The sequence below is a fragment of the Macaca thibetana genome, chromosome 5 (assembly GCF_024542745.1).
Source record: "Macaca thibetana thibetana isolate TM-01 chromosome 5, ASM2454274v1, whole genome shotgun sequence".
Classification (NCBI taxonomy): Eukaryota; Metazoa; Chordata; class Mammalia; order Primates; family Cercopithecidae; genus Macaca; species Macaca thibetana.
In genome coordinates this window covers 38,568,866-38,596,055 of record NC_065582.1, presented here as the reverse complement: position 1 = coordinate 38,596,055, position 27,190 = coordinate 38,568,866, and the positions used below count along the sequence as shown (strand labels likewise).

General features: G+C 37.8%; 1 protein-coding gene across 11 annotated transcripts in view; it reads right to left on the bottom strand.

Moving 5' to 3' along the window:
- SH3D19 (SH3 domain containing 19) overlaps positions 1-27,190 on the bottom strand; it is a 198,073-nt gene that overhangs the window by 99,461 nt on the left and 71,422 nt on the right. For 6 of the 11 annotated variants that reach the window (XM_050791154.1, XM_050791156.1, XM_050791153.1 and 3 more), the window contains exon 2: positions 3,062-3,101. In XM_050791154.1, coding sequence (XP_050647111.1) covers positions 3,062-3,101 — 40 coding nt within the window. Of the gene's footprint in view, positions 1-3,061; positions 3,102-3,323; positions 4,004-4,782; positions 5,928-27,190 lie in introns of those variants that run through there. The other 5 variants (XM_050791157.1, XM_050791161.1, XM_050791160.1 and 2 more) reach the window with 4 other exon arrangements.

Sequence of the window (27,190 nt, the reverse complement as noted above, 5' to 3'; positions counted from 1 at the left end):
GCGTGAGCCACCGCGCCCGGCCTCTTTGGTCTCTTGTTATCTGGAATATTCTCCCAGCATTTTTTTTTCCCTAGGACTACTACATAAGTGTACTACTTATCTCACTAGTGATAATATACATGTTGACCACTTGATTTAGATGGTGACCACTAGGTCTCTCCATTGAAATGGTAAATTTTCCCCCTTTGCAATTAAAAATTGATCTATGGGGTGATATTTTAACAACTTTTCCCAATAACCTTTTCTTCTTCTTCTTCTTTTTTTTTTTTTTTTTAACAGCAGCTGGTATCTTTTGGTTTCCCAATAACTTTTTACAGAAGTTTTAGCTGCCACTGATGATCTTTGCCTGCATCAACTATTACTTTGAGAATTACAAAATGATGATTTTCTAAGTTCTGTCATTTCTTCTACATGGGATCCATTATCATCATTTTTTTGGATACTGAAATTACCCCGAAATTTGGCCAGTGAAAATCCCTTGATGCTACCCTCTCTCTTTTCAACATGACCCCATTAGTTGAGCACTTCCTAGCTTTCTACCACAGCTAGATGTCCAGGATCATCTTGATTTTCCCTTAGCCCAGACCCAGAATCTGCCATTCCTCCAGCGGCCAGGGTTCCTCTTAGTAGGGAACAGTATTTATTAGGAAGAATTCTGCTAGTTTCCTCCACGTATCAGCCTCTGGGTGTTTGAAGTCAGTTATCATTTCCATCCCATGCACTTCCCCAAACTTCTACATCTGGGTTAAGTTCTCCCAATTCCTCACACCAGTCTTCCTATGGTTTAGCTTTGACTTTTATCTTACTCTTCTTTTTCATCTTCCCTGTCCCAACTCCGCTGCTATATTCTAGACCAGTGGTCCCCAACCTGACTACGCATCAGAATCACTGTTTAATATACAGATTTTGAGGATTCATTCGAGACTTATTAAACAGAATCTCTGGGGTGGGGCATGGGATTCTGTTTTGTTTTTTAAGGTCCCCATGTGGTATCTATATAGCCAATCCACTGCATACTTAAAATTTTCAAGGTCTTATGGACCCCGAATTGAATAGAATATCAAAAACATGATCTAGGCCGGGTGCAGTGGCTCATGCCTATAATCCCAGCACTTTGGGAAGCCGAGGCGGGTGGATCATGAGGTCAGAAGATCGAGACCATCCTGGCTAACACGGGTGAAACCCCATCTCTACTAAACACACAAAAAATTAACCAGGTGTGGTGGTGGGCGCCTGTAGTCCCAGCTACTTGGGAGGCTGAGGCAGGAGAACGGTGTAAACCTGGGAGGTGGAGCTTGCAGTGAGCCGATATTGTGCCATTGCACTCCAGCCTGAAATACAGAGCGAGACTCCGTCTCAAAGAAAAAAAAAAGTATGATCTAGAGCTACCACTTTTAGACTGAACACTAAACTTCTTTCAGTGTAATCAAATCAGTGCAGACTTTTTTGGGGGAAGGTAGACGTAATGACATAAGATTTTTGATTCATGGTGAATTTATGAAGAACTAAGTCCTTCAGACTTTTTCAAAAATATTGCTAAGTCACATCTCCCTTATCTTTTTATGTTCCACTGGTGTTTCATTCTAAGGATTTGCATTTGCACCTATTAAAATTCATATTGCTCAGTTCAGTCCAATCTTCAGAATGTCAAAGTTCTTAGGGATCCTGTTTTTACCATCCTAAGTATTTTTTACCCTTCCAACTTTATGTCACTCACAGTTAAGCATGCTGTCAAAGTCCTTTCTCTAACATTGCCTTATTTTTATTTTTAACAGAGATGAGACAGTGTTTTGCTATGTTGCCCAGGCTAGTTGTGAGCTCCTGGGCTCAAGCGATCCTCCTGCCTCAGCCTCCCAAGTAGCTGTGATTACAGGTGTGAACCACCATGCCTGGCTGCTATTTTTCTTTAGGTATCTAAAATAAAAGAATCTTATGAACTGTTTAATGATTATGGTGGTAGATACATAATTGTACATGCCTGTCAAAACTAATAAGATTATACACAAAAAAGAGTGAATTTTAACATATGTAAATTGTACCTGGAAAACAAAAATCAGTCAATATTCTAAATATCCAGCTATATTCTTCTCTCAGATTAGGTCTCACTAACTTATTTTGATTGACAATTTCTGCAAAATGCATTGCTATTCTAAGTAATGAAATGTTTATAGATTTTATATTTTTATTGATTGAGGTCAATGAGGATTTGGTTTACCAAAGCAGTCAACCCAATGAGTACATTAACAATTCCCACAACATAAAATATTTTTAAAAGGTGGTGGAATGTGGAATAAAAAGAAATAAATATTAGAAAAATTATAATCTTTCATAGTACTGGGTTAAAAATATTAAATATAGCCTGTCAGTCCTGCCTATGAGAAGTCAGACAATATTTCATCTCTAACTTTGACAAGGATTTTTTAATGTACTCTTCAGTGTCAGAGAATTCTAGTGAAATACACTCAGTGTGGTTGAGAGCTTAAGTGATACAACCTTCCCCGCCACTTGAAATACCTAACAAAAATATAAAATAATCCATTTGAATATATATACACACATATAATCTAAAAGTCTAGAAAGAAACGTACCAAAATTTTAGCAATAGCCAGCCATCGCTGGCTGATGGAAGGCAGTCTGGGTTTTGTTTTGTTCTGCTTTTTTCATGCTCTGTATTTTTAAAATATCTTTTAAATTTCTACAGTGAGCCTATATTCATTTTATGATTAGGAAAACAGCAATACACACTTATAAAAATACTGGTTACAGGGAGGGGAGGAAAATAAGTCACAAAAATAAAGAAATGAGAGTAAAATAATTTTTATGAAAATATATCTGTCACTGATAGGAATTCTTAAAATAAAACATGTTTTCCAGGTAGTCAATAGTTTTATATGAAATTTTTATTCAGAGAACGAACAAGATTTCCCTTATGAAGCTTCTCTGAATGCCACAGAAGATTCCAATAGACAGTAACTCTAAAGAGGACACTTACATTGCCTCCCAACAATACTTTTCAAATAAGAAGCTTTATACAGAATTATTAGATACTGTAAATTCATACCTTGAGGAACGGTGTTCTGGTTTATTTCGTTCGTTGCGATCTGTAGAGAAAGAAGATGGTTACATGTGAAAATGTTCTTTAAAAGCTCTGGAAAGAAGTTTTTAAATACCAGCTGCCATACCATTAGATTTCACAAAGGACTGTTCAAAGGCAGTTGTGTCTTCCTAACTATAAGGCTCTTCATTACAGTTCGCCTGACAGAGGCGGAAAAGACACAACGAAGGACAGGCATAAAAGCTTATGGTTTGTTAAAATCATCTACCTGGAAAACGTATCGTTACATGTATTATTTCATTTTAAAAGATCTTTCCCGTGCTAAATACTTTGCTAACACTAGAAGAGATTTAGCTAAGGAAAGAAAGCAAGGAAACTGCAAAGCCACAGATTACTCAGCTCAAAAAAATCATTCCATGAATCATGGTTGGCAGAAGCTTCTAACAGAATGGGGAGGGGGAAAAAATGAACAGTCAGCTACAACATCTGCAAACACTAAGACCAATACAGCTTCACCCTTAACTATCTATCACCCAGAATGTTTCAGAAGTTGGATTTCAATGTTTCTCCAGTAATTAGATATAATGTGCCCTCCATATAAAATTTTTGATTGTCACAACTGGGAAGAAGGGAGCTCTTCATGGGTAGAAAGCAGGAATGTTGCTAAAGGTCCTACAATGCATAGGGCAGTCCCTTTCACCAAAAGAATTATCTCATCCAAAATGTCAGTAGTGCAGAGGTCAAGAAACCCTGCTATAGGGTAAGAAATAAGAGTACAGATGCTTGAACTTTTCAAAAGTGCCTCTCTAGACTGCTGTAAAATGCTATTAATCAACCTTGAGACTATCATATATAAGAGAAATAATCATAAAACCCACAGGTTGTCTTTTTTGAATCTGAATAACAATTTTTCCTCCACTATATGCTTAAGATTTAAAAATAAATGAAGTAAAAGGCCACAGTGTTATGCAAAAATAAACAATGTAAAACAATATACAAACCACAACATATCCTAAGCAATGACTTTAAGAAAAAATCCTATGGAATATTATCAAAATACAGTTTTCTATAGTATCTTCTGAATTAATGCTAACAAGATAGAATTTAATGGCAACGTAAAGATTAGACAGGAATTCTTTTAGTTTTTCCTTAATTTTATTGCTGGTGGAACAGAATAAGAGGATTATGAAACATACTCTAAAACTTCTAGAAAGATATATGGAAGAAAAGGAATAGGATTTATACAGTTAAACATATGTAACAATTCTTTCTGAATGAGTTCATAATAAAAAAGAAATGTTTGTCAAAGCCAAAGAGTTAGTACTCACGAAAACACTGTTCTCTGAAAGACTAGTAAGTAAAAAGATCCACAATAAAGCATGTCTGCTTAGATATCATGCTTTCCAAACACAGAGTGTTAGCACATTTCTGGTTCCAATTTCTCTACACTGTGACTTAGTATTACTGCAGCTTTTAAAACTTTTCTGTTTTAATTTAACTTGGTTTTACTCCTCCCTTAAATGAAAATATCATGTTTTTCATTTGATGAGCATTAAGATTTTAAAGTCATAGTAACGCAGGGCACATTTAAGTCATTTCTTTCAATCATTCTTCTCCAGTTTTTAGCCTGCTAACTTCGCTACAAAAATGAAGTATAATGTCTCAAAGTAAAGCCAGAAACTGAATACAGATTAGCTATCCTCATATAACAAAGCAACAACTCTTACCTGTGGCTAAAGTCGAGCTAAAACTCTGTCCAGAACATCGTTTGCTGTGGCTGTGATCCTAGCTTCATAGTTTATTTAGGCATGTAATAGCAAATTTCCCCACTAATCTTCCTAGTGGTACAACACACAAGAGGAAGGGAGAAACAGAGTCACGATGCATGTAAACAAGACTCAGTATCCAAGGGCTTCCCTCCAGGGCCTGTTCTGATTGGCAGATGTGCTATGACCAGTCTGCACAGCTGGAATGTGGCCACTCAGGAAGCAAATGGCTCACAGCTCTCCTTCATTCTTGGTTAAAACAGGAAATTCTACAGTCATTTTTACACTTTCTGCTCTAAGAAAATACGAATGCCTTCTCATAGCACTTCTCTATTGAACCAGTAATTAAAATTCAAGAAAAGACTTGATTATCTGCTGGGGGAAATTTTAAAAATTTTCCCCCAAATTCACTATTAGTGTTATCTGTGTTACATTCCTGTGTAAATATAGATACACAGTACTTATAAAATGTTACTCCTAAGAACTCATATAGTTGATAATCTGAGGGTAAGGGTAAATTATCCATTACTCACAATATTTCCCATCCCTCACCTCTTGACAATGAAAAACAAATTGAAACACATGTTCTTGGCTTGATCTTTTCCCTCAAAGTATACAAATATTTTGATTTCACATTTTGCCATACAGCCATATTTTAGCTTAATACATATAAATAATGGTGTGTGTGTGTTGCGTATCTGTGTGTCTTATCTACTTATACTTTTTCATATACTTACATTTTAAACAAAGTAATTTTCATGACAGTCAAGATTATTGTGCAATTGTCAAGAAATATATTAGCAGAAATAAATTTTTGGCAAAATAGTAAGTGGTTATTATTTTGTTCCAAAAGCCAAGACTGAACAAAACAAATCACGAGGGTGGATTCAGAATCTGCTTTCTTGCCAACAATAACAAAAAATTTGGATAAAATCCCCTTAAGAATGAGAACAGATCTACAGCAAACATGGAAATTTAATTTGGCTATATAGAGTGCTTTAAGTGTATGGATTTTCTTTCAAACCAAATACTCTTCAGCACATTCTCCGAATTTTTTCTTTTTTCTTTTCTTTTCTTTCTTTCTTTCTTTCTTTTTTTTTTTTTTTTTTTTTTTTTGAGACAAGGTTTCGCTCTGTACTCCAGGCTGGAGTGCAGTGGTGCAATCACGGCTCACTGCAGCCTTGAGCTCCTGAGCTCAAGTGATCCTCCTATCTCAGCCTCCCAAGTAGTTGAAGTAGTTAGGATTACAGGTACATGCCACCATGCCCAGCAAATTAATTTTTTTTTTGTAGAGACAGGGTCTCCCTATTTTGCCCAGGCTAGTCTCAAACTTCAGGACTCAAGCGATCCTCCTGCCTTGGCCTCCCAAATTGTTGGGATTGCAGGTATGGGCCACCATGCTCAGCCTTCCAATTTTTTAGAGTTTCCAATTTTCAAATAATTGGGGAAGAATATTTCTAAAGCTTTTCTGAACTTCTGCATATTTAGAAATCATATGAATAACTTTCTGGCCCAAAGTCTCACCATTTCTATGAAAAAAAGAGTTATTAAAAATAAAATGCCTTAACTCTAAATTTTGCCAAATGCTACACATTTGCTATGGATGATATATTTATTCCAGGGGCCCGCCCAGCAGAGCATGATGGTTTAGGTCACTCAAAGACCAGCATGACATTCTCAGTGTGAGGGTAACCATGGCTGGGTAACCATGTAATGGTTTTGTAGATATGTATGACAGACACACACATACACACACACACACACACACACACACACACACACACACACACACACACCCCTCTTGTATTCCTTGTCCCTCTCATCCATGCCTCATGGTTAACAACGCTAACTGAGGAATAGAAGAGTACTCTGTAAGTAGAACAAAGACAGAAAATAAGGCAGAGGCTGGGCGCCATGGTTCACACCTGTAATCCCAGCACTTTGGGAGGCTGAGGTGGGTGGATCACCTGAGGTCAGGAGTTTGGGACCAGCCTGGCCAACATGGCAAAACCCCATTTCTACGAAAAATACAAAAAAATTAGCTGGGCATGGTGATGCACACCTGTAATCTCAGCTACTCAGGGGGCTGAGGTGGGAGGATCACTTGAGCCCGGGAGACAAAGTTTGCAGCGAGCCAAAATCACGCCAATGCATTCCAGCCTGGGTGACGGAGTGAGACTCTGTCTCAAAAAAAACCCAAAAAAACAAAAAACAAGGCAGAGCTGGCACAAAGACTGTTGGTTGTATATGTATAAATGCTGTGGGGAAGATGTGAGGGATGCAGTGGGGGAACCCATGGTTTGTCAAGGGGACTGAAGAACAGTTAGGAGAGTGGTAGGATGTTATCATGGGTTAAGGACTCTGTGTAAGAACTCCAGATTATCCATGTTTTCTTTTCATGTCAACTTGGTTCCATGTAATCTAGACACATGATTCCAATGTTTATGTATTTAGGTGTTATACCACTTATGCAGAAATGGGCCCCTGTTCTGGCAGGGACAGCTTTTGGGTACGGCTATGCAGATCCTACTGATGTGGAACCATTCAGGGTGATTCTGACTCTAACAACACTTTGAAATGGAAATGACAAAAATGCAAATGCCATCTTTGCTTTGATTAAAACTAAGAAGAATAGCCAACTCGGAGCTTATTAGAATCTGTTGTAAGACATTCAGGCTTTGATGATTTAGCTTTGATCACTTAACTGGAGAGAAAAATCAAACCCCATTGGGTAGGGACTTACTTTACTAACTTAAGTTGGAAATGAAAGACCTGAAATCATTCTTTGAAATTAGGGGGGAGGCTCAGTCTATATGAATGAATATACACAGATATACTCACAATGGAGTAAGAAGTGGTTTAAAGTGAGTCTATCTTTTTTTTTTTTTTTTTTTAATTGAGACAGAGTCTCACACTGTCGCCCAGGCTGGAGTGCAATCGGCTCACTGCAACCTCTGCCTTCCAGGTTCAAGCGATTCTTCTGCCTCACCTGGGACTACAAGTGCATGCCACCACACCCAGCTAATTTTTGTATTTTTAGTAGAGACGGGGTTTCACCATACTGGCCAGGCTGGTCTTGAACTCCTGATCTCATGATCTCGGCCTCCCAAAGTGCTGGGATTAAAGGTGTGAGCCACCGTGCCCGAACAAAGTGAATCTCTTATATCTCATCTTGGCATATCAAAATATCTTTAGCAGGAGCATTACCAATGAAGTGATTCTGCAGCATACTCCCAAGCATTACTGTTAAGTTCCAGCTTGGGAGTATATATAGTAGATATCATTTTTAAAATATGGATGAACCCTACATAAACCCTTTGTGCCATTCAGAATTAACTAAAGGCTCCTTGGGGCTGAAAAGGAATTATTTGCAGCAGCAATGTCATTACATCTTTACTTATGACAAGCAGAATAAATAAAACAATGAATTCATCCATTATAAGACAAAAGATACCCAGTGTTCATACATCTTACTCTGGTGATTCTTTAGAAGATTGCATAATTGATTCCAAACAAATAGAACATGGATGGGATTTTACTTATCAGATATCAAAATTTCAAATACTTTTCTAAACACTTTAAATGGTTCTTATATTTAGAGAGAGAAAACTGCAAATATATACATATAAAAATATATATTTCAAGTATATACTTCAAGCATATATATATATATATACACACACACACACTTGAAAAGAAGGCAGTGCTCATTCTACAAAGTTACTGACACCAACTAATATGAATCCACCTCTGCTTTCTATTTGACAGCCTTGTTTAGGTGTGTCTCCAAACTGATTTTTATTTATATTTGAGATTCCCACAGTGATGGCCTATTCTTTAAATGAGAGCTTTTCAATAAATATGTATTTGTTGTTGCTGAACTAACACATTGTTGAACTTAAGTCAGAAAGTTCCTACTCTCTTGGTTAAAAAAGCTAAGAAATTAAAGAGGGTCTCTGTCAGTTACCACTGCAGGGGAGAAATAAGACATGTGACAGAGAAGTTTACATGGCTGCTGCTGCCCACACTTCTATGGATAAATGGGAAAGTCTGGTCTACAGCACTATCAGTGCTGACACCATTCATTAATTAAGGTGCCTAAATTCATTACAATTCATTAAAATGCAGTAACCTAATCACCCAGGAAGGGAAGAATTGATTGGAGATGGAAAGGAAGTTTTTTCAAACAAGAATTTATGTCTTGGCTGGGTGTGGTGGCTCATGCCTGTAATCCCAGCACTTTGGGAGGCTGAGGTGGGCAGATCACTTGAGGTCAGAAGTTCAAGACCAGCCTGGCCAACATGGCGAAACCCTGTCTCTACTAAAACTACAAAAATTTGCTGGACATGGTGGTGCACATCTGTAATCCCAGCTGCTTAGGTGGCTGAGGCAGGAGAATCGCTTGAACCCCAGAGGTGGAGGTTGCAGTGAGCTGAAGTCACGCCACTGCACTCCAGCCTAGGGGATGGAGCAAGACTCTGTCTTAAAAAAAAAAAAAAAAAAAAGAATTTATGTTTCAACAAAGAAGCAGACTATCTCTGGAATGTTTTCTCCTTCCCATCCCTACTGTTTTTACCCTCATTTTAGGTTCTCATCAGCACTGTCTGGACTCTTAGGTCCTGACTGGATTTTCTGGCCCCAGTTTCTTCCCCTTCAACCCAATCATATTGCTGGTCAAATAAATCTAGGCCTCAGAAAAAGTATAAATCACTTAGATCTTGAGAGGATTAAATGAGATAATGCCAGTGACATTCTTAGCACCCTGTCTGTACACTTAAGCATACCACAAACGTCAGCTGCCATCATGTTGTTAAAAGGCCAGCTATTAACTAGTTGTAGCAAATGATACTGCATCATAGTGACTGTACAAGTTACTTAACCTCCTTAAGCCTCAGTTTTCTCATCTACAAAATGGGAAAATACTCTCCTTATGGAGCTTTTATGAGGATAAATGAATTAAAGGGTATGACAGGTTTAGCTCAATATCTAGACTATCAATTCTAGGACTCTCATTCTGTGAGTACCACTCTTAGTATCTTTAATGCATGGCTCAAGAACCACCTTCTCCATGAAGCTGCCCCTGATTCCTCTCTCTCTTCATTTCTTGTATTCATTTCTTATTGCTGCTGTACCAAATTACCACAAATTTAGCAGCTTAAGATAACAAAAATGTATTATCTTAAAGTTCTAGAGGCCAGAAGTCAAAATGAGTATCACTAGACCCATTAATGTGGGGGTCCTCAACCCCTCTGCCATGGACTAGTACCAGTCCATGGCCCGTTAGGAACTGGGCCGCAGGGCAGGAAGCAAGCAAGAATTACTGCTGGAGCTCCGCCTACTGTCAGATAAGCATCCACATTAGATTCTCACAGGAGAGTGAACCCTATTGTGAACTGCACATGGGAGGGATCTAGGGTTTATGCTCCTTAAGAGAATCTAATGTCTGATGATCTGTCACTGTCTCCCATCACCCCCAGATGGGACCACCAGCTCAGGGCTCCCACTGATTCTACATTATGATGAGTTGTATAATTATTTCATTATATATTACAATGTGATAATAATATAAAGTACACAATAAATGTAATATGCTGGAATGATCCTGAAACCAGCCCTCTGCACCTGGTCCATGGAAAAATTGTCTTCCATGAGACCAGCCCCTGGTGCCAAAAAGGTTGGGGATCACTGCATTAAGGTGTTTGCTAGGCTATAATCCCTTTGGATGCTCTGGGAGAGAATCCATTTCCTTGCCTTTCACAGTTTCCTGAGGTCACTTGCATTCCTTGGCTTGTTGTCCTTTCCTCCAATAGTGTAGCATTAAAAAATCTCTTTATGACTCGGCTGGGCGCAGTGGCTCAAGCTAATTCCAGCACTTTGGGAGGCCGAGACGGGTGGATCACGAGGTCAGGAGATCAAGACCATCCTGGCTAACACGGTGAAACCCCGTCTCTACTAAAAAAAACAAAAAAAACAAAACAAAAAAAAAACAGAAAAAAACTAGCCGGGCGAGGTGGCGGGCGCCTGTAGTCCTAGCTAATGTAGTCCCAGCTACTAGGGAGGCTGAGGCAGGAGAATGGTGTGAACCCGGGAGGCGGAGCTTGCAGTGAGCTGAGATCCGGCCACTGCACTCCAGCCTGGGCGACAGAGTGAGACTCCGTCTCAAAAAAAAAAAAAAAAAAAAAAAAAAAAAAAAAAAAATCTCTTTATGACTCTGGTTTCCTCATCTACCTCCCTCTTCTACTTTAAAGGACTCTTATGATGACACTGAGTACACCAGGATAATCCAGAATAATCTCCCTATATCAAGTTGATTCACAACCTTAATACTCCTTTGCCATGAAATGTGACACATTTGCAGGTTCCAGGGATTACGATGTGGACATCTTTGTGGGGCGGGGGATAGCATCATTCTGCCTAACCACACCCTATCTGAACTCTCAGACTGTCCGTCTATAGCACTCACTTCACACTAAGCATGATAGTGTGCACTGCTGTTTAAGGTTTTGGGCATGTGTCTGTCCCCTTTATCTAAGCAGTGTCTGATGTAGGCAGGGTCTCTGTGTTAGACTCTGCTTCACAGTCAGTACTCTGTAAATGTTTGTTCATAATGGTACTATCCAATGCCCTCCCATTTCCTTTTCTGCCCTGCATCCTTTATGCTATAGTTGGTTCATGGATATATCCAATATTGCTGCAAATGATGTGTCTTCTTAAGAATTACCATACATTTTTGACTTTTTAGAAATACAATAGTGATTTTAGTGTCAACTTTATCCTAAAACAATTCACATTTGGTCTATTCTTCTGCTGAACATAGTCCTCGCCAAAACAAAAAACGAACAGGAAAACACTACGGCACATTTGAACTGGAAGAGAAACCAGCTATTTGGTGACAGGCTGCTAATTCTTTTTAATAGTTCTTCTTCGAAATGGTTCAAATGAATCATTTTGATTGTTGAATTCAACTGACTATTGAATCAGGCTTTTAATGATTTGGGGTTCTTATGTTAGTTGTTTCAGAGATGAAAAATCAAAGCCACCATCTGTATTGCCCCTTTTTACCCCAGGGTGAATTTGGTAGAGACTTTAGGAAAATGAACATTTAATCAGTGTCACCTGGGTCCTGGGAAGGCAGGGAGGGGAGCAGCAAGGGAAGCTGGCTTAGAGACAGGGGGTCATCAACCCTTCCTGCTGCTCCCTCCTCAAGCTCCTTAATGATTCCCTTGCCTTACTTTCTTACCTCTTTTTGTTACTTTCATACCTCTTTTTGTTATAAAATATTTTTCAGTAAGGCAAAATTTGTGATTTAAGGAGGGATAAAAGGACCTTTTAGTTCTCTATCAAATTCAAAATATTGGGCCATTCCTAAGGGTTTTTCTTTCTGTTTTTTGGTTTTTGTTTTCTTTCCAAGTTTTTTTTTTTTTTGAGACAGGGGCTCACTCTGTCACTCAGGCTGGAGTGCAGTGGTGCAATCTTGGCTCACTGCAGCCTCGACCTCCTGGGCTCCGGAGATCCCACCTCAGCCTCCCCAGTAGCTGGGACTACAGGTGTGTGCCACCATACCCGGGTAATTAAAAAAACTTTTTTTCCTGTAGACATGGAATCTTACTTTGTTGCCCAGGCTGGTCTCGAACTCCTGGGCTCAAGTGATCCTCCTACCTCAGCCTCCCAAACTGCTGAGATTACAGGCATGAGTCACCACCCCCGGCCAACTTTTATTTTAGGTTCAGGGGTACATGCGCAGGTTTGTTACATGCGTCAAAGGGATTTGGTGTACAGATTATTTTGTCACCCAGGTAATGAGCACAGCACCCAACAGGTCGTTTTTCAATCCTCCCCTTCCTCCCACCCTCCACCCTCAAGTAGGCCCTAGTGTCCATTGTTCCTTCTTTGTGTCCAAGTGTACTCAATGATTAGCTGTCACTTTTAAGTGAGAACATGTGGTATTTGGTTTTCTGTGGGTTTTTAATAAGGATCATAAATTTAACCTGGAAAAAGATATGCTATAAGAAAGGCAATCTGAAAAAGTGACCTAATAACAGATTGCTTTCAGTGTTTCTCACATTACAATAACCTCTCAAAATCCTGCAATTAAAAAAATTTATTTAACTTTGTTTAACACATTCCCCTAACTAATCTGAGGATAAAACATTTCTTACAGGCTGGGTGCGGTGCCTTGCACCTGTAATCCCAGCACTTTGGGAGGTTGGGAGGTGAATCACATGAGGCCAGGAGTTCAAGACCTAGCCTGGCCAACATGGTGAAACCCCGTCTCTACTAAAAATACAAAAATTAGCTGAATGTGGTGGTGCATGTCTGTAATCCCAGCTACCTGGGAGGCTGAGGCATGAGAATTGCTTGAACCTGGGAGGCGGAGGTTGCAGTGAGCTGAGATCACGCCATTGCACTCCAGCCTGGGTGAAAGAGCAAGACACTGTCTAAATAAAAAAAAAAAAAAAAAAAAAAAAAAAAAATTTCTTACAAAATCAGTTTGGATCAGACTTAGTATCTGGTACCTAAGCATAGACAATATTATCTCATTATCACCATCCGCTCTCCCAGGAAACCAAAGTCCCTTATACAGAGCTTAGTCTTAGTCATCTCCATGTCCAGCACCAGGCCTGACCCACAGCTACCACTTCTCAAATGAATTGAACTCCAACTGCTATAGGGTCAGGTACAGGCTCCAAGTGCCAAAGGGAGTGGGAAGCAAAGATAAATCAGTCTCCCCTCCAATCCAATCAGGCAATCAGGTCACAAACCTTTTAAGATCTTTTAAGATTATATTAATTATACATTTTCTTTAATTCTATCACTTACATATCTTTGATTTTGCATTGCTTAGGTTAATTTGCACATCTCAGAATTACAGGTTTCACAAAGAAGGTCAGCACCAATTGCTTACCATCTCCAGGTATCTACTACTGGGGTGTGCCTGCAGTGGAAAATCAATAAATATTTCAGTATGACAATCTACGTAGATGTTAAAAGCAGGAACTCTACATCAGACAGGCCTTGTTTTGAGTTCTTGCTTCACTACTTATTTATTACCTGAAGGACCTCAACAAACTGACGTCTCTAAGCTTCAGGGTCCACATCTGTAAAAGGGGGAATAATAGTAATACCCATCTCATCAAACTGAATGAGGATTAAATGAATAAAGTTATATAAAGGGTAGTATATTTGCTATGAATAAGTGCTCAATAAACATCTGCTATTATGATGATAGTATCAGGAATACAGAATATTTAGCAAGTTCATAATATTGTGGGGAGAATTACCTAAAAGGGTAATTTTCCTTTGTCTAATAGGGATTTCTTAATCTGTAGGATTTTTCTTTCTTATTACTGGTCAGGAGGACAGCAATGTACTAAAAGTAATTTTTAAACCTTCCCTTATTCAATGATTCAGCCTATTTTTCCTTCTCTTCTTTCCCTTCCCAGCCCTTCTGAACCAGGGGCTATTACGAAAATTAATAAATCTGATTCTCATTTTCCCACTGTAGCCTCCGGCAGAAGTAATAAATAAGCCCTAAAAGTAAGCAGAAGAGGGAGAAAGAGAGCTAAAAGGCAGACAGATAAACTGTGCCGACCAGAGATCACCATCCCTTCCATTCTCCCTAATGTCTTCCCTCATTCCTAGTTCCTCATGTGGGTTTTAGTCCTCACTGTCACTTTTTAAGACTTAAGAGTCCCCAAATGAATTTTCTGAATAGGATGAATGAGTGGCATAAAGCAAGGAACTGGATAGATTAAATGTAAATTTTTTATCTATTTATGAAATTACCAGAATCTCTGATATTTCATAGTAGTATGGAATCCTTAGACAATAATACAGAAAACAAAAATTAAAAGTATTATTTCAGGTGCCAAAGGATGAATACCATCTCTGTACATTGGTTTTCAGCTGTTAAGGGTAAAAATAAAGATTTTATTTTCTTTAAAGGGCAAAAGTCCCACTTTTTACTGTCTTTTCTTCCATTAGTTTTGTTTGTGCCACAGAGCTCATAACATAAAGTTATACCTTCGTGTAGCTGACCTTGCAAAATGAACAAATATCAGAAACTGCTGTAACCAAGAGACTCCTTCACGGGCTCCAAAGACCAGGCACCTCCCTCTGGTATAAGAACACTCAGCTCTGGCAACCTTTGCTACTTGGATGAGGATTCTTCTGACCTGTGTCTTCAAACTAAGATTTTTATCCACAGTGGGGCAGTCTTGGTCTCTAATCTAGAGGGATAAAAAAAAATAATCTTTTTCTTTTAATCAAGAAGAGGTAAAGCCACAGCCAGGCCTTGACAAACTACCTGAGGATAGGGAATATATTCTCTGTGCAATACAACATCTGTTGCAAATTCAAGCCCACTCCTGTCATTCCTCTCCACTTCATTAACTTCCATCCATACAACACTTTCAAAATGATACAGAAATACAAACAAGGAGAATGTCCAATTGTTTCATTCTATTATTCACTGTGTAGAATGCTTCTAAAGTAAGTGTTCAATTCTGATTTTTCACAGTTCTAAAGATTCACAGAATTCTTGAGTGAGAAGAGACACCTGGAGACATCTGTCACCTTTACTTTGAAGCCTTATTTGATCTTCCACAGGCAGAAATAATGCCCTCCACCTTGGCATCTATATATTCAGTGCTTAGCACCTATGGGCACTTACCACATTTTGACTCACATTATAATCCTCCTAATGGCTTATTGCTTCTACTAAGATAAGGTTCTTTAAGTCAGAGCCTTTATATCCCTTGAAATGGATGGCAGAGCACCTTACACAAAATAGGTACAACATAAGTGTCTGCTGTTGAAGATACTGGTATGAGTCCTCTCCACACCTCTGCAAGCTGGAGATCAGCTGAGCTAAAAAGCCTCTGTGTTGTTTGTTTTTGTTTCTTTTAGGGGTGGATGTTATTAATTCATAGAGAAGAAATACTGTGCTTACCACAAGGCTTCAAAAATTTTTTATTTGGAAAGAACTCATTTTGAAGTGCTACTTCAGAATTGCAGAATTACTAAAAACATAATATTCATGTAATGAAAAATGTACTATTTTGGGAGGGGTGGGAAGCAATGCAATCATGACAAGGAAGCATAGGAAGCTACACGAAGGATTCCCTTCTGTGGACTAGATATAGATAAATGTAATCTAAAAAATACGTTGACAGAATTTTAAAGAACACAAGTCAAAAACACAGAGATAGAAGACATAAAAATTAAGAGCCAAGAAAAATAGATTCAGGAGGTCCATATCATTCATTCTTTTACACTTCTCCTGAAATGCTAATTCAGCATAAGATTAGATAATAGAGCTAATAGAGGGGGTAACATGTTCAAAGGTATGGCAGCTGAAAAGTTATAAATAGGAAATAAGCTACCCTGAGACTTTAGTGGATAAATGACCAGGAGATTTATCTTTAGAACATGCTCTAAAATTCTGTTATGAAAAAAACTCTTGGGCCAGGTGCCATGGTTCACACCTGTGATCCCAGTGCTTTGGGAAGCTGAGGCAGGAGGATTGCTTGAGGCTAGGAGTTTAAGACTAGCTTGGGCAACATAGGGAGACCCTATTGCTACAAAAAAAAAATTTTTTTTTATTAGCTGGGCACAATGGTATGGGCCTCTCGTCCCAGCTACTCAGGAGGCTGAGGTGGGAGGATCATTTGAATCCAGGAGTTTGAGACCAGCTTGGGTAAGATGGCGAGATCTGGTCTTTACAAAAAATTAAAATTAAAATATTAGCCAGGTATGGTGGCATAAACCTGTAGTCTCAGCTACCTGGGAGGCTGAGGCAGGAGGATCCCTTAAGCCCAGGAATTCAAGGCTGCAGTGAGCTATGATTGCACTACTGCACTCCAGCCTGAGTGACAAAGGAAGAATATGTCTCTTAAAAAAAAAAAAAAAAACAAAGTCAAGGGAGGTTTTCTTCACTACATGTTTCATAAGCAGAAGATTCTGCAGATGAGGCTTAATTTCTCAGTCATTCTCACCGTTGACCAGTTGTCACCAAAGCATGAGCAATATAATTTGTATATATTTAATTTTAAGAAGTTACTAAGAATACACAGTAAGATGCCACTTCACACCCACTAGGATGGGTATAATGAAAAAGGCAGATAATATTAATAACAAGTGTTGGCAAAGATGTAGATAAATCAGAACCCTCATACACTCCTGGTAGGAATGTAAAATGGTACAGTTGCTTTGGAAAACAGTCCAGCAATTGTCAAAAGGTTAAACATGGAATTATTATATGACTCATAAATTCTACTCAGATTTATATCAAAGAGAAATACAAACATGTCTACACAAAATCCTGTACACAAATGTTCATAATAGCATTATTTATAATAGCCAAAAAGTGAAACAACTCCAAAATCCATCAACTGGTGATGGATAAAATGTGGTATAGCCATACAATGGAAGGTCATTTAGCAAGAAAAAGGAATAAAGTACTGGTCCATGCCACACATGGATAACCCTTGAAAACATTAAGTAAAAGAAACCAGCCAGGTGTAATCCCAACACTTTGGGAGGCTGAGGTGGGAGGATTGCCTTAGCCCAGGAGTTTGAGACCAGCCTGGGTAAGGTGGCGAGACCCGATCTCTACAAAAAAGAAAAATTAAAAAACTAGCCAGCTGTGGTGGCACATGCCTGTAGTCCCAGCTACTCGGGAGGCTGAGGCGGAAGGATTCCTTGAGCCCAGGAATTCAGGGCCGCAGTGAGCTATGATTGTGCCACTGCACTCCAGCCTGGGTTATAAAGCGAGACCCTATCTCTATAAATAAATAAGTAAATAAATAAATAAGTAAGCAAGCTAGTCACAAGAGACCACATGTTATATAATTCCATTTATATGAAATGTGTAGAATAAATAGGTCTATTTATAAAGACAGAAAGTATTATAAATTAGTGGTTGTCTAGAGTTGAAGGGCATAAGGAGTGAAGGCTCAAACATTCAGGTTTCTTCATGGATTATGAAAATGTTCTAAAATTGATTATGGTGATGAGTGCACAACTCTGTGAATACACTAAAAACCACTTTATTTATTTATTTATTTATTTATTTATTTATTTATTTAATTTATTTAAGACAGGGACTATGTTGCCCAGGCTGGTCTTGAACTCCTGGGCTCAAGTGATCTGCCCAGCTTGGCCTCCCAAAGTGTTAGGATTACAGGTGTAAGCCACTGTGCCCAGCTAAATTGTACACTTTAAATGGATGAATTCTATGGTATATGAATTATATCTAATAAAGCTGTTACCAAAAAAAGAATAAGCCTGATTAAATGAGTGAATGGTTGAACTGTTCATTTTAATACTTATAGAAGTATACAACTATATGAATTAGAACTCTTAAATATATTTTCAATGGATACAATTTGATATGATATTAAAAATTTAAAGTTCACATTTCGGCCAGTGTTGGTGGCTCATGCCTGTAATCCTAGCATTTTGGGAGGCTGTGGTGTGAGGACTGCTTGAGCCCAGGAGTTTGAGACCAGCCTGGACAACAAGTGAGAACCTGTCTCTACAAAAAATAAAAAATTTGGCAGGCATGGTGGTGCATGCCTGCAGTCTCAGCAACTCAAGAGGGAGCCAGGAGAACTGCTTGAGCTTGGAAGGTCAAGTCTCCAGTGGAACGTACCACTGCACTCCAGCCTGGGCAACAGAGTGAGACCCTGTCTCAAAACAAAAAAAAAGTTTGTATTTTCAGTTAACAACATTCTAGAAGTGGATTTCTGGTTCTTTATGAAAATGACTTACAAATTTCATACATTGGCTTGGCCAACAAGATCTATGCCAACCTGAAAAGTAATGCTAATAATTAGGCCTGTGTTTATTGACTTCCATTCTGTGGGCCATGTGCATCAACTCTAATCCTCACTGTCCTACAATTAGTCCTATTTTAGAATGTGGAAACTGAAGTTTCCACATTCTAAATAACATGCCCAGAGTCACAAAATAGGGGATAAATAACATGCCCAGAGTCACAAAACCAGCAAAGGGCAGATCTGGGACTGGAACCCCACTCAGCCTGACTGCAATCCCATGATCCAAATGCCTTTTCAGGCAGCACATTCCTGACATATCTTTAAAAACAGATAGTGAAAGAAAGTAAAAACATCACATTTTTATTAATAAGTAGGAGTTTTGCTTATAAAAAGGAAAAACTGAAATGGAATGAAAAGGAGAAAGTATATTTAGAAGCATAGCTTTTATATGATTTTATATAATTCTTTATACCCTTGGGTGACAGTTGATTAGGAAATTAATGATAATATTCTAAGACATAAAGCGTCTGGTTATGAGAGCTTTGATAATAAAGGGGGTTATATTTAATGAGGGATATAAGATTCTAAGCCTCTAAATATGATACATGGGAAATAAAAAAGATAAATGATCTTTCAATAAAAACCTGTAAGAAAATCTCCCAGATATACATAGGAAGCTGAACACAGATTCGGCATTGATAGTACAACCAAGCTGTATGAATCAAGAGGGAAAAGAGAATATGCAGAAGAAATTTCCCAATAACAACTCCAGGTGACAGGTGCACTGATAATTCTATCAGGTAATTCTATTAGAAAAATTGCAAAAAGATTTACAGGGAAGAGAACATTCCCAAACTTGTCTTCCATTTCCCTAGAAACAAATAGCACAATAAGAAAGAAAGACCTATCCCTGGCTATCTGTCCTCAATCTTTATGATGCTAATCAGCTTGGAGCGGATAAAGAATCTGTATACTTCCTAAGTAATCTGTGTCCAAATATTTGTAAGAAAAATCATTTAATATCTAAGTTGAGAGTACTCTGTTATGAGCAATAAAAAGTATAATAAACAACAAATGAAAATTTAAGCTTTTATATGATAAAGTAGAAAAAGAAATGTCACTTGCTTTCTATTTCCCTCTGTAAATACCGTTAAGACGTGGGAGTGAAATTGTATAAGTTGTTGACATGGGCCCTCAAAACAAAATGAGAGTGAATGTAAGTGATCCCTGTCTCTTACATGTCAGGATGCCACTGACAATATGGAAACTCTTAACTGTTTTAAGTATTTATATTATGTTGCCAAGTAGCAGAAATTAAGTCCTATATGGACCAGAGATTAAGCAAGATAATGGGTATGAAGGTCCTTCATAACACAAATGACTAATTATTAGTGTTATTATTTTGAAAACTGAAACAGACCATGAGACACTAGATCTGTATCATACGTCTCCAGGGCTATTTCCTAAGTCAAAGCATTACAATTGTTGGGATAAAAGCTGGACATTCCAAAAAAACTACTTATTTTTCTTGAGTATTGAGGAAAACTGCTATTCTTTGATATAAGCTCAGAGAAGACTGAATACTGCAGTTTGAGAATTGCAGCTAAAAAGGAGACAAAACATAAACAGAGATTTTCAAACTCTTGCTATACCAAGAACTGAACAAGGAGGACATCTCCAAATATCATACCTTCTTCAAAGAGTAAAAAATTCCGTGGATCTTGAAGACTCACTGTGGAATTTCCAAAGCCTTACGTACATTTGTTCAAAGCATTATCAGGTGTTGATTGGAAGGGAGGCTGAGTTATTTCTGTGACTTGATAAAACAGCTGGCTATTAGCCTCTGAATTTAATAACTAGGGAATAAAAGTTTATTTGACCCTTAAGGGTCTATAGTAAACAAGACACAGACATCTTACTGTAATACCACAGAATCTTCCTACATCTCAAACAACAATAACAACAACAACAACAAAAATACACCAAAAAAACCCAACCCTGCTTAAGGGTTTTTTGTTTTGTTTTGGTTCAAAGATATCTTAGTACATGAGTCTGGAGAACAAGCCTTTAGATTTTAGAGAAATTGTTCCAACGTTGATAGGGCATAGAAGGAAAGCTTAACGTTCAATTTAACCCAAGGAAAAGAGAATCTGCAACAAAGTCAGCAAAGGAAGATTCTAATACTTGCTTCTAAGTTGTTTCTTCTTACATCTGAGGATCACAAAAGAATGACTTTTTCTCAGAATTATCTTGTAAATAAAAACAAACAATAAAGATTATTCAAACTGAGATTTAAATGTAAATCCAGGTCTATTTTTATGGGGCCCGACCAAACCATGTTATAGTGAGAGACCACACAGAACAGTCAAGTGAAATGTACATTCTGAGACTGCCTGAGGTGCCAATGTACCTCGGAAGTGTGGTAGTCCTTTAATCGTGCCAACTATTTAAAACAGTTCATCTGTACATAAAACATGTTTCCAATATTGAATTGAAATGTTAACCAAGTGTCACTGGGTGTAGCTGTCTCTAAAACATAGCCATAGCAAAAATGACAGGTAAAAATATTTCTCCATTGTAGAGAATTCAAATATATATAAAAATAATTGAGTGCAGTGGCTCAGGCCTATAATCCCAGCAGTTTGGGAGGCCGAGGTGGGCGGAACGCGAGGTCAGGAGATAAGAGACCATCCTGGCTAACACAGTGAAATCTCGTCTCTACTAATACAAAAAAAATTAGCCGGGCGTGGTGGCACACACCTGTAGTCCCAGCTATTCGGGAGACTGAGACAGGAGAATCATTTGAACCTGGGAGGTGGAGGCTGCAGTGAGCTGAGATCACACCACTACACTCCAGCCTGGGCAACAGAGCAAAACTTGGTCTCAATAATAATAATAATAGCAATAATAATAATAATTAAGTTGCTTAGGAGTTTTATCACTACTGACCTTTCTTAGTTAAAGCCTTTAAAAATCACTAATATATTAATATTTTGTTCAAGTCTTAATTAAGTAGTATAACTAACTACTCAGTTCCCTGACTCAGTTCCCTGTTAATTTTTTTTTTTTTTAGGGGAAAAAGTGAGGAGACACTGTTTGGCAAGATTTACACATCAATGCTTGATTAAGGAAAAGGTACTCCTCCCTTAGCAGCGTGAAGCCCGGATAGAGATGGGTCCTTTCTACTTTCCAGACTTTAATAGCAACTGTGCCCAGAGCTTCTCGATATTCCTTACACCTGTTCCCTGTAAAAGATCATAAACATTCCTGGTTTACTGTAGCTGAAAAGTCATCTAAACTCAAATTTATTGGATGGCTTTGCATTGGTCCAGTGTGGTCTTACAAGTTTTTTCTTTTTTTCTTTCTTCTTTTTGAGATGGAGTCTCACTCTGTCACCAGGCTGGAGTGCAGTAGCACGATCCTGGCTCACTGCAACCTCCGCCTCCCAGGTTCAAGTGATTCTCCTGCCCCAGCCTCCCGAGTAGCTGGGATTACAGGCGTGCGCCAACATGCCCAGCTAATTTTGTATTTTCAGTAGAGACAAGGTTTCATCATGTTGGCCAGGCTGTCTCGAACTCCTGAACTCAAGTGACCGCCTGCCTCGGCCTCCCAAACTGCTGAGATTTACAGGCATGAGCCACCGCACCCGGCCCGGGTTTATGAATCTTTCACTGGGACTTGACCCATTCTCACTTCCCAAAGAGTTTAAAGATTGGGATGAAGTTAACTGGAGTGGGAAAAATAAGTAAGATTGGAAAGACATATGACTTTATAACCCCATTGAAGACATACAAAAAAAAAAAGTAAGGCTGAAATATAAAGTTTTCCCCAGTGGCATTTGTTTTGGTACGTTATTTTTCAATTTACGTTTTCAGGAAAAATTCTCCATCAGATTAAATAGCTAAAGTTACAAAAGGCAAATACCCTAACACCACATAAAATTTGAATCTGAAAAGGTAAACCTAAATATACTATACAGTTATTATCATATTTGACATTAAGTGTCAGGCACTTACCTAACTTCTTTACTCACTTGGCCTTCTCAAGAGCCCTATGAAGTACATTCTCTTACTTAGAGTTCCCATTTTATTGATGAGAAAAGAAAGAAGGGAAAAATGAACACTGAATATCTTATGCCCTATAATGGATGGGTTCATTGTTTTATTTATTCTGCTTATCATAAGTAAAGAAGTAATGACATTGCTGATACAAATAATTCCTTTTCGGCCCCTATAGGACCTTCAGTTAATACTGAACAGCACAAGATTTATGTAGGACTGATCCATGTTTAAACTTGCCCAAGGTCATGGAGCTAGGAAGTGATGGTGCTGGGATTCCAAACCAGCAGTCCAGCTCCAGAGCTGAAACTCTTTAGCATTACACCATATTGCTGCTTTGTGTATTACTTTTCTTACTTTTCTTTTGTGTATTATTTTTCAAATGTGATCCTGAATTCTATAAAATGATAAAATGTTTATAATTTTTCTCTCACAGATTTTTGTTTCAATATTCACACACAAAATTGGTCTCTGGTCTTCTTTTAGGAGAAACGTATTTTCCATGTTTCAATATCAACGTTATTTCGCCTTCATAAAAAGGAACGAACAGGAGGCCTTCCTTCATTTTCTATGTTCTAGGACAGTTTAAAATAGCATTAGAATAATCTATTTCGTAAAAGTTTGGTAGAATTTCTTTGCAAACTCTGAAGGACAGGGAAAAGAGGGTAGCTCTATGACAACTTCTTTGTTACATCAACAATAACTGTTCTTTCAGATTTTCTAAGAGTTCTGGAGTCAGATACAGTCATATTTTCTATTTATTTAAAAAATTAAACAGATTTATTGAGATATAGTTTATATTCCATAAAATTTACCTGCTTGAAGTATACAATTGGATAATTTTTAGTAAATTTACAGAGTTGTGCAATCATCATGAGATCATTTTAGAACATTCCCATCACCCTAGAAAGATCGCTTGTACCTAATTGCAGTCAATTCCCCGCTGCCATCACCAGCTCCTCCATTTTAATAGTTCAGCTCTATAACTTTAATGTATATAAACAGACGTGTTTATTTTATGTGGATTAAATAAGATAGTGGAGGCAAATCTTGGATGTATTGTATATAATGTGACTATACTACATAAAAAATATTTAACTTTAAGAATTGAATGTGGTACTCTGCGCAAATAGTACAATTTTCTTATAGCTCATTAAAGCTACCTGGTACTTAGGGAAAAAACAAACAGTATATGACTGTTTTCATTTTCCTATGATCAGTGCTGAGACTTCCATAAACACATATTCCTTACAGCTCCATTGGCAGCAAGTAACAGGAAGCAAATACCAAAATATGATCACAACAACCACCCTGCCTACAGATGAAATTGCCATTTTTCTTTACTTCATGTTGACCATATTTTCAAAGTATAAGATATTTTTTAAATGTTTTACTTTTTCTTTTTTGTTGTTTTTAGAGATGGGGTCTTGCTATGTTGCCCAGATTAGTCTTGAATTCCTGGCCCCAAGCAACCCTCCTGCCTCAACCTCCTGAGAAGCTGGGATTACAAGTGTAAGCCACCGTGCCCGGCTTTATTTTCTTAATTTCTTCTATTTTTCCTAATGAGAGTTTAGGAAAAGTCTAGCTATTTCTGAAATGAACAAAGTGTTTTACCCATAGTGTTCAGAATTTAGGGCTTAGAATTAAGCACAGCTGATTAGAACACCAGCCAATATATTTTTAGTTTGCACTGAACAGAGATTTCTCTAATTAGGAAGCATTAGGGTCATTTGATTTCTGATTCTTGCTTCAAAGTTCTCTCCATAAAACAGGGAACTTTAAGTATAAGATTAAACTTAATTTAACAAGAAAATATTTTTACATGTTCAAACATGAATAATCCAATCAGTAGCATTTTTAGATCTAAAAGTATTGGAAAAAATTGCTCTCAGCATTGAGAAATTCTTCCACTGATAAAGGTCAACAGAAAGCAAACTCTTGGAGAGGTGGAAGGAACATGGACTTTGAAGCCATTGACATGGGTTCAAATTTCAGGTCCACCAACCACTAGATAGGTGTCCCTATTCTTCCTCTTGCCTCTTTCTTTCCCTCCTCCCTGCCTGGCATCCCCTTGTAAAAACAAAACAAAACAAAACAAAATGCAAACAGCACACTTCAATGGAAACATACTCCCAAGATTTCTTTAAAGTGAATTTACACTGATTAAATTTTTTTAAATTCAGGAACTAAAGTAACTAAGTTCTTCTCTTGTCAACTCAATATCCTTGTTGGCCATCTGTTACTTTTCTATCATCTTCTACTCAAAGACATAAAGTGAGCCTCAAAAACATTTAAGTGCATATTGCAAGATTGTTTTGAGATTTAAACAGATGTGTACTTACATGAATGCCCAACTATCAAACACTCAAGGGTATGTAATTATTGTGCTGACAAGTATAAATTCACAATAAAGGTATTCAAAACACACATATACTCTCACAGGTATTCAGAGTCTGTCCATACACTTCATGTTAGGTATATATTGATTACATCTATAAAAGTCACAATATTTAAAAATATTTTCTTAGTTAAATAAAAGAATTATAATTGGCTCTTCTAATTTCATACTTAAGACTTGTTTTCAAATGTTTCTGTGAAAGAAGTATTAGAAAGTTATCAAGTGACCAATAAGAAATGTGAATTTTAATTGGATGGAGATCATAAATAAAAGATTCTGTATAGAATAAGCACGAGCAAATGAAAAATGCTATTAACTCTAAATCTGTACTATTATATATTAAACATATACTATTACAGGTCCTTCTTTCCAAAATAGGTTAAAGTTTAAGGATCCCAAAAATCTGAATATTGACATAAAACTTCTTTCCGGCCGGGCGTGGTGGCTCACGCCTGTAATCCCAGCACTTTGGGAGAGGTAGGCGGATCACAAGGTCAGGAGATCGAGACCATGGTGAAACCCCGTCTCTACTAAAAATAGAAAAAATTAGCCGGGCGCAGGGGCGGGCGCCTGTAGTCCCAGCTACTCGGGAGGCTGAGGCAGGAGAATGGCGTGCACCCGGGAGGAGGAGCTTGCAGTGAGCCGAGATTGCGCCACTGCACTCCAGCCTGGGCGACAGAGCGAGACTCCGTCTCAAAAAAAAAAAAAAAAAAAAAAAAAAACACTTCTTTCCAACTTAATCACTATAAACTTAGAATTAAACTCATATGAAATCTGAAATCAATACCTCATAAGGGTTTAGCACAAAATTTGCAAATTTTGTAAACTTCCTGCAAAAAAAAAAAAAAAAAGATTTAGAAACAAAATTTTCAGGAACAAAGGAACAGAAATCAGATCTGACCTTTTTTAATGCTTTGATGACTTTCATTACTCTCCATCTCTTCCCCTGATCACTTTCCTCTTTAAGAAATTAGTTAAGGCCAGATCTACTCAAGTCAAGTCTTAAATTAAATTTTGGAGAAATATTAATATTCAATCCTCTATATAAAAAAGAATAAAATATATTCCTATTTTCTAATTCCTGAATTTCAGTTATTCTTCCCAAATTGGTGCCGTATGCTCTGGTGAAAATATTTTCTCCTGATGGTCCCATCAAATTGGCCAAAATGTAGGGGTTGGGGGAAGAGATAATCAGTGTGAATGAGCACATGGGAAAAGGGATGTTCTCCATCAATGTGAACAGATGCCAGCTGTTTGGAGGATAATGTGGCAATAGAGGTCAGATTTTTAAATGCACATTGTCTTTTCTTTAATACTTCCACGTCAAAGCAATTCTTGTCAAAGCAATTGCACAAGTACTCAAAAAGAGGGGTAAAGAATATATATACTGCAGCATAATTTATAATAGCAAAAAAATAAAGAAAAATAAGTGTCCATCAACACAGGCATGATTTTAATGTTAGGTTACTTCCGTATGTGGAATGTTATGCAACTATTTTAAAGAACAGTAATCAGGTCGGTACATACTAGCATGGAAGGACTTTGAAAAAAGTTAAGTTGCATGTAGAATGATATATAGAATATTCACATGTTTTCCTGTGATGAAAATACATATTTTACTTATATATATGTGTGTGTATACACAGACATGTGTATATGGACCCCACACAAATATATATGGATCTAGGCAGCAAGAGAAGAAAAAGAAAGTGAGAGAGAGAGAGAGAGAGAGATCGATCTGGAATGATGCTCACAAACAACCTATGAGTGCTAGAAGTGGAGATGGTAAGTAAGTATATTTTACCTTATACATTTCTCTGCTGTTGAAATTTTTTTAGTAATTGTAAAGAAAAAACCCAACCAAATATTATGCCCAGCAGGCACTAGAAGAAGAGGGAGTCAGATCTATTAATATTTTAATAACAGTTATTAATTCTCAGATTTCTTTCCATCAGTCTGCTGGAGAGAAAGAGCATTCTGCTTTGGTTGTCAGTACACAATTCCTAACACAAGGTCTCCCAGCACGGTTTCGTGAATCAAATGGAAACCTGTGGCCCAAAAAGGAGCACAGTTTAGCTGGATACATTGTTGGTTGAGGATCAGTCAACAAAGACTGTTCGCCGATGGATCCA